At 39.4% G+C, this 15284-nt stretch overlaps 1 protein-coding gene across 2 annotated transcripts in view; it reads left to right on the top strand.

Moving 5' to 3' along the window:
- CHCHD3 (coiled-coil-helix-coiled-coil-helix domain containing 3) overlaps nucleotides 1-15284 on the top strand; it is a 278408-nt gene that overhangs the window by 208507 nt on the left and 54617 nt on the right. For both annotated transcript variants that reach the window (XM_077857382.1, XM_077857383.1), the window contains one exon: nucleotides 14889-14959. In XM_077857382.1, coding sequence (XP_077713508.1) covers nucleotides 14889-14959 — 71 coding nt within the window. The remainder of the gene's footprint in view (nucleotides 1-14888; nucleotides 14960-15284) is intronic.

The raw sequence follows: 15284 nt of genomic DNA, 5'->3' as shown, positions 1-15284 counted from the left end.
CTTAATGAGTAAATTTCAAAGGTGAGAAATAGCTTTCTAAGCACAGTGATGAACCTAACTTAGCTTTTAAGCTTTGGAATGCTTTGCCGTATCTGCATCTTGAGGGCACCCTCAATTAAGGCTTTTAGCCATAACTCTGCTGAGGTCAGTTAGAATCTTACTCAAAGAGATGTGCTCAGTCTGGGATTCTGAGCATGTCTGTGGCACTCTTCCCTTCATCTGAGCTGCTTAGCTTATTTTTGTGTAGTGTTGGAAAGGTATTAGCTCTAATAAATATTTGATTCACTTTGGGGTTGCTACTCGACTGGTGCCAGAGGAGCAGAGACCAACACTGTCGTGTCTCTGAAAGCAAGCTTGAAGCTTTGCCCAATTTTCAGGAGAGTTTTTCTTGAGTAGATTTTCTGGATCAATGTGAGTTACTGGTGTTGTCCTCTACGATATTTTAAAAATTCAGGTTCTAGGCAAAAGTGGGAAGAAGGCCAACTCTGTCTTGGCCTCTCTAGCCTGTTGTGTCAGGATCCCTTTTTTTCCCCTAACACTTCTCCTTCCTCCCAGGGATTCAGTTTGTACTCTACACACTTCTCTTTTGCCTTCAGAAGCGTTAGTCTTGACCCTCCCTGTTCGGTTAGGAGTCCCTCTGAGGAAGTCACTATATAATAAGCTAAAGGGTAGTAGAAGGATTAGCCCTTAGTTTCTCAACCTGGATTCCAAGGAAATAATCCCAGAAGGTCTTTTAATTTCTGTGAGAATCTTTAAAATATGTGTCTTTTGTTCTATGTATGATTAATATAATCTATTTGCAGTCAATAGAGACCTTAAAGTTTGAGGAAAAACAGGGTTGGATGCCAGCTTACATTCCCCCCATGGCATTCCCATTGTGATGAGGGGTTCTCTTGGAGGCTGAAAGCGCTACAGAACTGAAGGCAATTACATTGCTTGTTTAGTGTAATGCGTGAGTTTCTATTTCTCCACTAGCCTTTAAATTTTTTTTTTTTTTTTTTTTTTTATGATAGGCACACAGTGAGAGAGAGAGAGGCAGAGACACAGGCAGAGGGAGAAGCAGGCTCCATGCACCGGGAGCCCAACGTGGGATTCGATCCCGGGTCTCCAGGATCGTGCCCTGGGCCAAAAGCAGGCGCTAAACTGCTGCGCCACCCAGGGATCCCTCCACTAGCCTTTAAAGAGGTCTTCACCCTCCCATTTTTAGAGCTCCCGCCCTGTGGGCCAGGCCTACATTAGCTTACTATTGAAAAATATGCCCTTTTATATGAATTTTAGGTTGTCCAAGAGCTGTAAGGTGAAATGGGTAAGCCAGTTACATCATGGGGAGCATGTGTTGTCAGTTCTTGAGATGACTAGTATCAAATTGTGAATGAGTGAAGAATGCAGCAGAGTTGATGATGAGGAAGCTCATGTTTGTCTGCTTCTCTACCATTGGGATTATTGTTTCCAGCTTTCTTTCTTAGCCCGAGTTTTCAAGAGGACACTGAGCATGTGTGTACACCAGTGCATGTGCTGAGCAAGTACAAGAGAATTTGATTTATAGAGTTCCTTTCTATGGGAGACGATATGAGCCCAGTTAGGGTAAAAATGGAGTGCATGCCTAAGATGTGTTGGCAGTAGAAATGTGACACCTTCTGTCAAAAGCCATCCAGTGAGTATGCTGTTAAATGTGCATGTAATATCACCTCATGAGCCCTTTGCAACTTACAACCTGGTGAATTGACAGTGTCATGTTACACAGTCAAGAGAATGAGAGGTTCCTGTGCTGGTAACACACAGTAATTTAAAAGTTTCTATGTGGGTCTTGCAAGACATCGTGGTAAATTCTCGTGATAATCCTTTTGATAACTGTGAAATTGCTTTGTCTCACCATTGTTGAAGAAACAGTGAAATGCACAATGATGTCAAAAGTAGAAAGGTCTGAGGTGTGTAATATAAAAGTCTAAAAGGTGAGTGTAGAAGGGAGGTTATGGTTTTATCTTACAAAAGCTACAAACAGTAAAAAGATTTAAGGCCTTTTATTGACATTATTATAGAAAAGGATAATAAATTCATACTTTACAGGTAGGGTAAATGGGAAATCTCATGATAAGCATGGTTTAAAAAGCAGGAAGAGGCCAAGGAATCACTTTCCCCAAAATATCTAGATGAGTTACTTTCTGGAATGATACACGTTTAAGTGTAATGCCTGTTGGAAATTTTGGCATGGCTAATTTTCTTATAAAATGATACAATTCCATGGTAAAAATTTAAATTGTGACGGAAGGCAATTAAATAAGAAGGAAAAGCATATCTCCTCCTAATGTTTCTTTTCCAGGGGTGGCAAATATTTCTTGTAGAATATTTCAGGTTGTGTGTGTTTTCATGTGTGTAGACTCACCAGTTTAGAAAAATACACTATTCAAAGTAGTTTACAACTTTCCGGGGGATCCCTGGGTGGCTCAGCAGTTTAGCGCCTGCCTTTGGCCCACGGCCCGATCCTGGAGTCCCACGTCGGGCTCCCGGCATGAAGCCTGCCTCTCCCTCCTTCTGTGTCTCTTCCTCTCTCTCTCTCTCTCTCTCTCTCTCTCTGTGTGTGTGTCTATCATAAATAAATAAAATCTTAAAAGAATAAACTTTCCTTTTTTTCCTACTACATGGACTTTTTCCCATCCAAATCAGTGTAAGTAGGTCTCCCTTATTTCGAAAAGGGTTAGAAGAAAATTTTAAAGATGGAGAGAATTTTGCTCTGAAGCCCGAATCATTTGACAGAAACAGTGAGAGAAACTAAAAGGAAATAAAAAGACAACTAACTTAAGAACTGCATATGAGGGGTAGTTAGCTACTTTAGAGAAAAAAATAGGGCTTTGGAGACTCATTAGAAAAACTACTTCCTAAAAAAAAATCTTTAATAGTGATCCTGTGGCACTGTAACTCTTTGTTAATTATATACTTATTGGTGTGAGGTTTGAATTTATGTCTGTCTCCTCCTCTATGTCATAAACTCCCTAGGAGCAGGGCCAACCCTCTGTTTGCTCCATCATATCTCAAGATCCTGGCCTCGTGTCTGGCACAGACCTTCAGTATTTGTAGAATGAAGAGGGGAACAGATGAAGGAAACGTAGAATGCAAATTGAAGGTTTGGTGCAGTTGTTTATTTAAATTGCCCTGACGAAGAAACCAAGGCACAAGATACTATAACTCCAGTAGAAGTAACATAACTCGTGCAGTGGCAAAGCTGTCAATGCATCTACAATTTCTATTCTAATTAGAAAACTAAATTACGAAAGAAAAACCCGAGACTCTAATTAGTGAAGCTTCTAAAGTGCCTGGGATAAAACAAGAAATGCCAGAAGCAGCTCTGAATAGCTCTGTTGCTTTACATGAGAAACAGTAGAGATGGAAAGAGAATGTAGGTACAGAAGCAATTCATTGACTTTGCGAAGGTGCCTAGGAAACAAGGGTATTTTCATGAAATGTAGCTTCTTAGGGATGGTTAAGATTTGATGCTACAGTTAAACATGGCTTTAAATTTTCGGTTCTTCCTTTGTCAGAAAAGGAGAGAGGAAACAGATTTCTGACGAAGCGGAAGCAAAGCATTATTGCAAAGGACAGGGTGCGCCTGGGGTGTCATTGCACTTGACTTTATTAAAGTCATCCACAGCCGCACACAAAGCAAACAGTTCGGGGTTTAAGGAAGATCTATTCTGGATTATCGTCACTCTGTGTGTCATGAAGATGGACTGGCTTAAAATTAGAAGTTGATTTTCTTATTTAATAAAAGTCTAGAGGTGGGCAATCCAGGGCTGGCATGTTGGCTTCAGTGTGGGTAGAGCCCCAGGCACCTATTTTTTCCTCTCCAGCCTCCTGGTGCAGGGTTTTTCCCCTGTAAGGTCAGTTTGTGTTCCAGGATGGCTGCTGGAGTTCTGGCTGTAACACCTACCTCGCAGCAAAGGGCTGAAAAGATTCTTTGCCAGCTGAGGTTGGCTGGCTTTAAGTGGTCTACCTGGAAGTCCCTTATAATTTTGCTTACAGCCTGGTCTAACTAGAAGCAACCTGGAAATTTTAGTTTGGTTCACTGTATACCTAGCTTAAAATGGGTGTATCTAAGTAGGAAGAAGAGATGTTGGGATAATTTACTGATAGGCTTCTCCACAGGGAATCTTCATTTGCCTTTAACCATGGAACTTAGTGGTCACAACTTCTGATTTGTAAGAAACTGCTAAATTAGTAATTTCTTATTGATCACTAGTGATGTGAATTTGAAAAAAAAAATAGAGTGGAGAAAATCAAGATACGTTTATATATGGACCCAAAAGGTTATTGGAAACATGTTTCTGCTCAAGATAGCTACACAGGAGTTTATCGCTTGCACAAAACCAGCATTAAATCCATCGACTTGACACACATTCTTCAGTTTTGTGGAGTCATGCAGGTAAATTAATGGAGACCAGGCTCTGATGGGATCAGCTAGGCGGCTAAGGGTGGTTGGCAGGAGTGGTATTCTGATGGAGAATAAGGAGAAGCCAAGCTTTGTGCCAAGTGCTGAACCTACAATGTCCCATTGATACAATCACCCCAAAAGATAAGGTCCTCGCTTTTACATTTTTAATACGAGACATCTAAAGAGACCCAGTTTAAATAACCAAATTCATTCCTTGGTGTACCTCTTAGAAACAGAATACTGAATCTGATATACCATGCATCTGAACCAATGTTGGCAATTCACAAGCTATTTAAAAAGGCAGTGTATTTATTTAAAAGGCATTCTCTGGAGCAGGAATTTAGGGGGAGGGAAAGGGATAAAAGGAGAGAGTAGAGAGACAGTGGACTCAAGGCCATGGGTTTATGAAGTACCGATAACGAAAGAGTCTTTAAGATGCCAAGTACTTTCTTTATTCAAGGGTCACTTTTCTCACTGATTATGATCAAATTCCTTCCACTGCTCCTCTGCCCATCTGTAACAGACTTTGGCATACACAAGAGCACACAGAGGCAGAATACAGACTGGCCGTTAGGCTTTCTCATAGGAGGGTTGTCAGGAGAAATACTGGAGCCGCTAGATAAACTAAATTTAGACCCATTAGTAGGTTTTTAAATTTTTTTTCTAAAAATTTATGGTTTTTGAAATTGCTAAAAGTTTAGTCATTTTGCAGAGTCAGTCTCTTGATTCTGTGGGAGTCTACAAAAAGGGTGTGTTGAGGAAGCATGAGCTCTTTTTGGCCACCTGAAGCCATTTAGTAGATGACTGTTTGAGGACTTCTCTGCTTGAAATTGTAACCATGCTGCATTTGCGTCATTAAATCACATCCCCAAATGCTTAACTTCATCTTGGTGGAAATGTACTCACCTGCATCTGGCTGATTACGTATTATAACATGGTTCTTGGGCAAGTGTTACAAGGAGAAGTGGAAGTCTGTTTCGAATCCGGCCCCTTAACAGGAATGCTCACATTGACATTGTCGGTCGATGCTTTCATTGGTGCTTGTACATGCTAGACCTTTGTTTAAGAAAGCTAGCCAGGGCGCGATCCTGGAGACCCGGGATCGAATCCCACGTCGGGCTCCTGGTGCATGGAGCCTGCTTCTCCCTCTGCCTGTGTCTCTGCCTCTCTCTCTCTCTCTGTGACTATCATAAATAAATAAAAATTAAAAAAAATTAAAAAAAAAAGAAAGCTAGCCAGGTAGAGTGACACTTGTGTTTGGGTGGGTTGTAGGAAGGATAGAGACCTAAAATTGTTAGTGGTGATTATAGATCAACTTTTTTTTTTTTTTTTTAAGATTTTATTTTATTCATGAGAGACACAGGCAGAGGGAAAAGCAGGCTCCCTGCAGGGAACCTGATGTGGGACTCCCTCCTAGGACCCTGGGATCACAACCTGAGCCGAAGGCATCTGCCACTGAGCCACCCAGGCGCCCCTATAGATCAACTTTGAAAGAGTAGATTCACACGTTCAGAAGCCAGTCTGCTCACACCTCAGGGCAAATGTGTCCTTCTCCCTTTCACTGTTGCTCGATGTCTGCAGAGTGGCCATAGTCTTTGAATGGCTGGTGCCTAGAGCATTACTCACCTCTGAGAAATAGTGTAAGGTTACCAGAATTTGAATTGTACCTCAGTACAATGATATGTTATATAGTTGTGCCCAAACCATCATGTGAAGCATTTTGTAAAAGAACTGATGAGAGCTGGTTAACAAATTATTCTTGTGACCTTTTGGATATGTTCGTTTTTTATGTATCGCAGGTATGGTCATATTAGTGATAATAGAACAGAAATAAGATTCAGAACCTGAGAAAATACTGCCAGAATACTGTGTGTGCATGTTTTCCTTTGATCTAATTTAGAACTTGCAAACAGACAATTTTCAAATCTAGCAATAATGTGTGTCTGTGCATGTGCATTTTAAAATATACTTTTAAAGGGAGACTTTCTGAAAATGGAAAGTGGCAGTATCACACACTGAAAAACATGGGCCACGGCCAGCCTCCCCAAAATTGGGAATAGTGCCCACTCTTGTTGCTTCCAGTTTCCTTCTTATACTGCCTAAAAATTTGATTCTTGGGTATTAGAATACCAGATGGGTAAATCCTACCCACTCCCCCCCTGACTCCCCCCCCCCCCCCCACCGCCTGCCCAGACTCCATATTCGAATTTTAAAAGTGGCCGGAAGGAAATATTGGAATTCTTGTATCTAAAATCAACCACGCTGTTTTGTGCATGATTTTGTTCTGTCACTTCAGCTCTCCATGGCAGGTATGATAAATTGGCTCACTCAACACCAATTCCAAACTCCTACTTTCTCCTATTGTGGAAGTGAGAAAACAAAAACATTTGCATCGAGCTGTGTGTGGTCTATAATTCTGGCCACAGAGATGGAAACGCATATCTCTGGAGAGGGCTCCTCTTCCCGTCTCTATGTCCCTCCTCTTCCTTGGAACATGGGCATGATAACTGGATATACAGTAGCCATCTGGGGACTCTGGGGACATAAGCGGATGCTAATGGTGGCTGTGAAGGAATAGCGAAAAGGGACCTAGGCCTTGGTTAGTATCCTTGGCACCAACGTCAGCTCTAGGTTTCCAGCATCCAGGGGCCTCCTTACTCGAGGAAAGTAAACTCTTTACCTATGTGAGTTATTGTGCATTGCTTGACCTCTCACTGCACTATTATTGTACTTGAACACGACCTTAGGCACTATCCATGTCCTTTTTTGTGGCATAGCAGACTGTAGTGTTGGTCAGTTTGTGTAAGAGACACATAATAAATGTAGCTTTCCATTTTGTCCATGTTATATTATTTCATTGACTTTAGACTTCTCTCCATCCCAGCCTGTCTTAAATAAAAGTAAACTTTGGAATGAGATTTAGAATCAGTGGTGTCATTCTAATATTATTTCAGGAAGTTTTGTATATCATATACTTTGCCGAGTGCTCGAAGGATAATGATGCATGGGATGGGATACTTGCCTTTAGGAACCGTGTCGACTTGTTGGAGAGCTCACGTGTAAACACGCAGTCAGCCAATGTATTGCGTGCTTTGGTAGAAGTCCATGGTGCTATGAGAACACAGACGAAGGGCATTAAGTCAGTTAGCTTTTACTGTGTAACCAACTACCCCAAACTGACAGGCTTAAAACAACCCCCATGTATTTACCTCATAATTCTGCGGGTCACCCACCTGGGCACTACTTCTGGATGTGTCTGGCCTCATTTATCCTGATGTGGCTGAGGTTTGGCTGTCCTAGGATGGCCTCAACTGGAGTGACATACAGTCTCTCCTTCGTCAGACCAGGCTTATGGATGTGGCACTAGGCAGGGTTCCAAGAGAGAGGCTTGTGTTTGCAACTGGCACAACGTCACTCCTGTCACTTCTGTTGGCCAGAGCAAGTCAGAAGCATAGCCCAGATTGAGGAGGTGGAGAAATCCACTGCACCCTTTTGTGATGAGAGAAACTTGGAAGGTCATGTCACCAAAAGTCACACAGACGGAAAAGAGGAAAAAAATGACCTGTGTTGTAGTCTGTCACTGGGCTCTGAGGGAACAGGGGAGAGGTACAGTAATAGGTTTCCTTAAGAAATTCATCTCAACTTTATTTATTTGAGAGAGAGAGAGCATGCATGCACACACAGCCAGGGGCAGAGGGAGAGGGTCAAGCAGACTCCCCACCGAGCAGGGAGCCGCAGGATCCGGGGACCCTGGGATCCTGACCTGAGCTGAAGGCAGACTCTTAACTGATGGAGCCACCCGGGTACCCCTCAACTCAACTTTTAAAAATTCGAGATAATAGCCTGTTCTCTTTTTATTAGCACTGGCATCAGTTCTGATACCCTTTTCTAATACTGCCAACTTCTACTCTTTTGAACACTGGTTTTAAAAGTAACCCATAAGAAAATATTGCTCGACGAAAAGTTGCATGCAAAGAAGTACATGATTGAAATACTGGTTGTCAACTTCTCTTTAATCCAGTGTTTCTCATGGAACATTTGAGGGATTCTGTTCTGTTCTCTCAAGACGCTCCAGAATGAAAAGGTTCCATGGGAAATCAGTTTGGGATTCATCATGAACAGTATTTCTCATCTTGGAGATTTACAGTGCATAGTAAGAATTAAGGCCCTGAGAGGTCCAGGCATTAAAAAGTACTTTTACTATTTAATTTGTTTCATTGGTGATAAGGTAAAAAAATTACTGGTTTGACTTCTTTTTTTATATGGGCTGGTTTGGTGTTTTTATATATATATAAAACACACACTCTCTCTCTCTATATATATATATAGAGAGAGAGAGAGAGAGAGAGAGTTTTTTCCTAGCCATTAACATTCTTAGTACTGTCTAGCCATTGTCTTCACATTTCCCGTTTATCTTAAGGAACAGAAAAATAGAACAGATGAGCCTTGTAAGCAGAATTCAGTAATGATTGGTTTAACAGAAGATTTCATTTTTAAGGATTTAGATTTTTATTAAAATGGCTTTTGAAAAAATTACTCAACACTGTATACTTTTTTTACTCTTCAAATAATTGATAATGATCATAGGTAACATTCCTGTAATGCTTACCATATGCAGTCCCAGGTACTTTTTAAAGAACCTTACATGAATTATATTTAATCTCCCAGAGATTTTTATTCGACCACTTTGGTTACTTCTCCCCATTTTACAGATGTGAGGATGGAGCTGTAATCAGTAGTGTGGCTCAGAAGTAAAGTACACGCTCTTCACATTGCTCTGCTATGAATTGCTCACCAAAGTATAAACTGCTGCGGACAACGTATTCATGTTTTTAAATATATTAAAAAATATGTACAGTGGACCATTCACTGCCAACTCAGTCCTTTGCCTGTGTTTTTAGTAATTGGTACCTAGTGCCTTAGATTGGAAAATGTCTTCATATAGAAAATGAAAATGCCTGTTGTTTCCAGTGGTGTCTTGTCTTTTAATATAGGTGACAGACACATCTCCCATATCTAGTATTATGTTGTTATTTTGGAGATAGTTCACCTCTTAGGAACTCCTGTTTCACTAAATCTTTGACAAAAAAGAGACAAAGCCTTTATCAGATTTTTGATAGTTCTAAAACATCAAAAAGATAGTATTATTCTATTTTGAATTTAGAAGATCTACCTTCTCAGAGGAAATCTTGGTGGAAATCATTGTTTTAATGCCCATGTCAAAACAATAAAAATTTGTTTTAAATTAAGACAATAATAGATTTTTAATATTTGATTTAACATTTACCTGCCACAAATTCATGCAACCACTTGACTAATTGTGTCAAATATTTAACTGCTGTTGATGGAGCAGGAAGCTACAGAAAGATTATGAATGAAAGATATTTTTAAATTTTAGGGGTGCCTAAGTGGCTTAGTCAGTTAAAGAACGGACTCTTGATTTCAGTTCCGGTCATGATCTCAGGGTCCTGGGATTGAGTGTGTTGGGCTCCACACTCAGGGGGAGTCTGCTTGAGGATTCTCTCCCTCTCCCTCAGTCCTACCCTCAATAAATAAATCTTCTGAAAAAAAAATTTTTTATGTTGTAAAAGACCTTACAGTCATAGGAACAATATGGCCATGCACAAAGCAGTGATCCTTTCCTTGAAAGACCACCATGTCGGATCGTGGACAACTTTCTCTACCTGTCCTTTTTTTTTTTTTTTTTTAAGATTTTATTTATTTATTCATGAGAGAGAGAGAGAGAGAGAGAGGCAGAGACATAGGCAGAGGAAGAAGCAGGCTCCATGCAGGGAGCCTGACGTGGGACTCGATTGGGTCTCCAGGATCATGCCCTGGACCGAAGGCAGGCACTAAACCACTGAGCCACCCTGGGTTCCCATCTCTACCTGTTCTTTTTGGTTCTCCTTTTAGGGTCATCTCACCAGGTTGTTTCTCCTATACCCCATACAGTACAAGGACTTAGAAAGTATTTTAACAAAGTTTGGAGGGGAGATAGAGATACATATAGCTAGGTAGGTATATAAAGACAGGTATATGGTCATTTGTGAATGGCCATTTTATATACATAAATATTCTCTACCTTCTCTGGAAATTGGAATGTGGACGTTACTTAATTTGAAGCACAGACTGTATAGGTCTCAAGATTTGGCTATTAAAAAAGGATCAGACAAAAATACAGTTGATGTTGATGGTAAGGTGCACTACTGCAAGCTGTAGGGTTGACCAAGTAACAACAAACTTAGTTACAATAGTGACATTAAAGTAACAGTAATTTGTACTTCATAAGAAAAGGAGCATATACAAACCTATTGCCATCTCAAGACAATAGAGATAACACACACAGCATCTCTGAAAATTAGGGTACATCTACCATCTGTGAGTACCTGTTCAGAGTAGAACCATGGCAGCATTGGGAGGCAGTTGTGAAACTAGAATCTGGGAAGTAGTTTGGGGTCCAACTTGGAGAAAAGCCCACTACTTCTATAGTATTGGTCTCAATAATGCCTAATAACATCTATCTAATCATGAGAAAATGTGAGAGAAGCCCAAATTATCAGTCATTCTGCAGAATTCCCAACTGGTGTTCCTTAGGATTGTAACGGTGTCATAAAAGACGAGGGGAGGCTGAGGAGCTGTGACAACTAAATGTAATATGACATTCGGGATTGAGTCCTGAAATGGAAAAAGAACATCTGTAGAAAAACTGGAGAAATCCAAATAATGTCTGCAATTTAGTTACTACTAGTTGCTAGTAATGTACTGTAGCATTGTTATCTTATTTGTTTTAGTGACTGTACTGTGATTATCTAAGATGTTGACATGAAAGGAAAGAGGGTAAAGATAGAAACTTTCCACTATTTTTTTAAAGATTTTATTAATTTATTTGAGAGATAAAAAACATGGGAGAGGGGGAGAGTATCAAGCATGGAGCCCAAGTGAGGCTTAACCTCATGACCCTGAGATCATGACCTGAGCCGACATTAAGAGTTGAGATACTTAACCAAACTGAGCTACCCCAGGTGCCCTGGAAATGTTCCACATTTTTGCCCCTTTTCTGTAGATCCAAAGTTATTTCACAATAGAAATTGAAAAAGTACTCTTATTTGGTAATGTGTGGATATTCTGCAATAGCTTAGCATTCAAGAAAATATACAAAATCTTGATTTAGCCAACCTCTTCAAGCATGCATCCCCCTACACATAACTTTTATGGTCTGGCAATATTAAATCATTTGTTACTGTTAATTAGCTCCTTTGGGGAAGGGGAGGAGAGTAATACAATTTTTGTATATATTATGAAATATTATAAGTAGTGAAATAAATAGCTGTGTACACCTCATTTTAAGAACACTTTAAGAAATATAGCCCCCGGGATCCCTGGGTGGCTCAGCGGTTTAGCGCCTGCCTTTGGCCCAGGGCACGATCCTGGAGACCCGGGATCGAATCCCACGTCGGGCTCCCGGTGCATGGAGCCTGCTTCTCCCTCTGCCTGTGTCTCTGCCTCTCCCTCTCTCTCTGTGTGACTATCATAAATAAATAAAAATTAAAAAAAAAAAAAAAGAAATATAGCCCCCACTGGGTTTCCGCCCCTTCATATCCTACTACCACCACCCAACTGCTACCACTTGGAGATAATCAGTGCAATTTGCTGTTTAATAATCCCATTTCATCATTTTGCATTTTTCCAAACTTGACATAAATTATACTCTATGATATCATATCTAGAACTTGCCCTTTTTTTGCCCCACATATATGTCTGATTCATTATTTTTCATCACTATGTAGATTTTCACTGTATGAATACCTAGTATGTATTCATCATCCTGCTCTCAAACACATTGAGAATGGTTTTTTCTTTTATAGTTGTTCACTTTAAAAAGTGTTTTCTGAGACCAAAAGTGATATGTACTCTTTTTGAACTCCAATAACACTATCAACAACTTTTAACTCCGTATTTGTGACCTTTCATTCTGAGTAGTTTTCTCTTACATCAGATAGAAAGCTTCTTGACAATCTGTTTCCTCAAGATGAACGTTATTGGGATAATGAGTATCTAATTTTGTTGAATGAGTAAGTAAATACTTAAGTGAATTCAACACTGTCCACATATAGATCTTGGGCATATTTGTGTTCATTCCCTTAGTTGTTATGTGGTGTTGGCCTCCTGGGCCTTTTCTTTGTTAGAAAGATTTATACAATGTGAGAATCTGGCCGCTGAGGTGGAAATACAGGGCATAAATAAAGCCTAAAACTTTAACTTGAGAAATTAAAAGCTAAGATTACAGACAACACAGGTACACTGTTATTTGTGTGTGTGTTTAACATTCTAGGGAAACTTTGACAAAATTAGTAATAATTTTACTGCATTTGGCATTACAGAGCAAAGGGGAGCTCACTAACTTATATTATGGGAGAACTCTTTTGTGCATCATTCTTGTTAGAAAGCTTATTTGCCTTTGATCATTTTGATTTTGTACCCATTATTAGTTTTGCCAAAATTAATTTTTTCCTCCAAAATTATTTTATTCTCAATATACTTGCCAGCAGGAGAATGAATAAATACTGGGTATTCATACAGTGTTGATCCTGCTCTGCAAAGACACTTAACAGGTTTCACAGCTCTGGTGCCTATCTTGTTTGATTTTTGTAGCCGCTTTAGCAGGTAGGCAGGGCTACTATCATCCATATTTTACAGGTTATGAACAGTGGAAAGGAAGCTGCAGGAGTTTGAAAGACTTGTTCAAGGTCACAGAACAGAACCAGATCTTTCAGCCTAGTCCTGGCTCTGTCTGGACATTACAATTTCAATGCTTAAAATAATTGAAAGTATTAATCAAGATGTTATTGCTTCACCAGAATTTTAATAGGTAATTCAGTAACATAATACCCACTTGACAGTTTATCATTGTAGTATGGATAGTTTCTCATCAGTGTTAGTGGTAGATTAATAACTGCCTTTTTTACTCTTCTTTGTTAGAAGGGTTCTCAAAAAAGCTGAAACTGAACATTGCAAAAGAGCATGTTGTGACTGGTGTGTGTTTTAAAGGAAAGGAAAGTCTTATAAGTAAAACTGAAAGGAAGGTGTTCCACAGCCTCAAGTTAAAATATCTGAGAAGACAAATGGCTTTTGGGTAGCTTGAGACCTACAGATGAATTAAAACCTCTTGGTGTACAGACCGATGAAGTTGGTCACTCAAATTGTAATTTTAAAAAATGCAGAAGCAGGATTCTTAGAATATTGTCTTCATGTCAAAAATGCACCTTTGTGCTTGAAAATGATAAAAAATTACAATCGATCCTTACAACTGTTCTGTTCATCTTTATTGATCAGGTGCAAGAAAGATAAATCGCAGCCCAAATAAGATTATAGTAAATGTTAGCATCGTAGGGGACTCCAGGTTGATAGAGAGCCATTCATCATCTCAAATGGTGACCTGTCCACTGCACCAGCCACCCTGAGTCTGCTGTCTAATCACATACCTATTGATTTTATCTACATCCAACAAACCTGGATGTGACTGTCATTGGGCAACCCAGATTGTTAAATGCAAAGGGGTCACGGGTGTGAAGAGGATTTCATTTTCATTTTCTCACCAACCAACAATGATTTATTAAAAAATAAACTACCCCAAGTCATGCATGTGAAACCTGAGTGATCAGGGATTGAAGGTGCACAATAGACCACTGCATTGTGTAGTGTTCTTTTGTACCAGGATACATTTTACAGGATATTTCATTGAGTCTGAAGGCTCCCTGGGTCATTTAGGCCACCCCCTGCAGAAAGACAGGTTTCCAAGTAGCCAGCCAGAATACACAGTTTTAAATCTTTCTGGCTCAGGAAAGACATTACTTTCCTATTGCAACTTGATTTATGCTGCTTATGTGTTCATTTATGTAATACTGGAAACCTTTTTTTTTTTTTTTTTTTGTATAAAAATTCACTTAAATCCATCCTCTGTTCTTACTAATTTTTTACAAATGTTGACTACATGCTGTGGTCAGGTGGAGGTAACAGAACACATTCCATTCCATAAAGAATCCATCCTGAGGACAAAAATACTGTGTAAGAAAAAAGTGAACCTTGAATATCCTAGCTAGGATATTGGAATAATAGGCAAAATGTGTTAATAATTTTCTCATGGGATCAAATAATGATGAATTTTAAATATGAAGGTTTACTGTAAAGTCTCCCTCTGCCTATGTCTCTGCCTTTCTCTGGGTGTCTCTCATGAATAAATAAAATCTTTTAAAAAATGATTTTTATACCAGCAGATATACTGTTACTTAAATAGATACCTTTAGAAGCATTTTTAGAAGTATCTGTATCACTTATGCAAGAAATCTTTGTTCCTTGCTTGAATGGCTGAAAAAAGATTTTACGTATTTTTTGTAATTGTAAGCCTTGCACACATTTTGTCCTCTTGTATAGTGAAGACTCTGTCATCAATTTGTGTCCACAGAGCTCAGAATTCTACAAAGTCACCACTGAACAGTATCAGAAAGCTGTTGAAGATGTGGAAGCAAAGTTTAAGTAAGTTTTTTAATACTATTATAATTATTTACTGTTCTTGACAAGATGAAAGTACAACTTTGTTGCTTTTTTGAACAAAAGATAGATTGTTGCATAGCCCTCTGGAGTACTTCCAAGTGTATTTGGCCAGTTGAGGTGGATCCCTGTTATCTACTCTTAGCGGAATTCAAACACAAGGAAAGGGCATTTGATGAAAGCTTGTTGCAACTCAATTTTATGAAGTTCAGGGAGATTTGAAAGCAGTGTACTAGAATTTTTATTTGGAATCATACTACATAAGGTAGGATGCCCTTGATTATGAAGGTGATGTGAAATTGCTATTAAT

Source organism: Canis aureus, chromosome 18 (assembly GCF_053574225.1).
Source record: "Canis aureus isolate CA01 chromosome 18, VMU_Caureus_v.1.0, whole genome shotgun sequence".
Classification (NCBI taxonomy): Eukaryota; Metazoa; Chordata; class Mammalia; order Carnivora; family Canidae; genus Canis; species Canis aureus.
The sequence above is the reverse complement of the archived record's forward strand: the minus strand, read 5'-3'. Positions and strand labels throughout refer to the sequence as shown.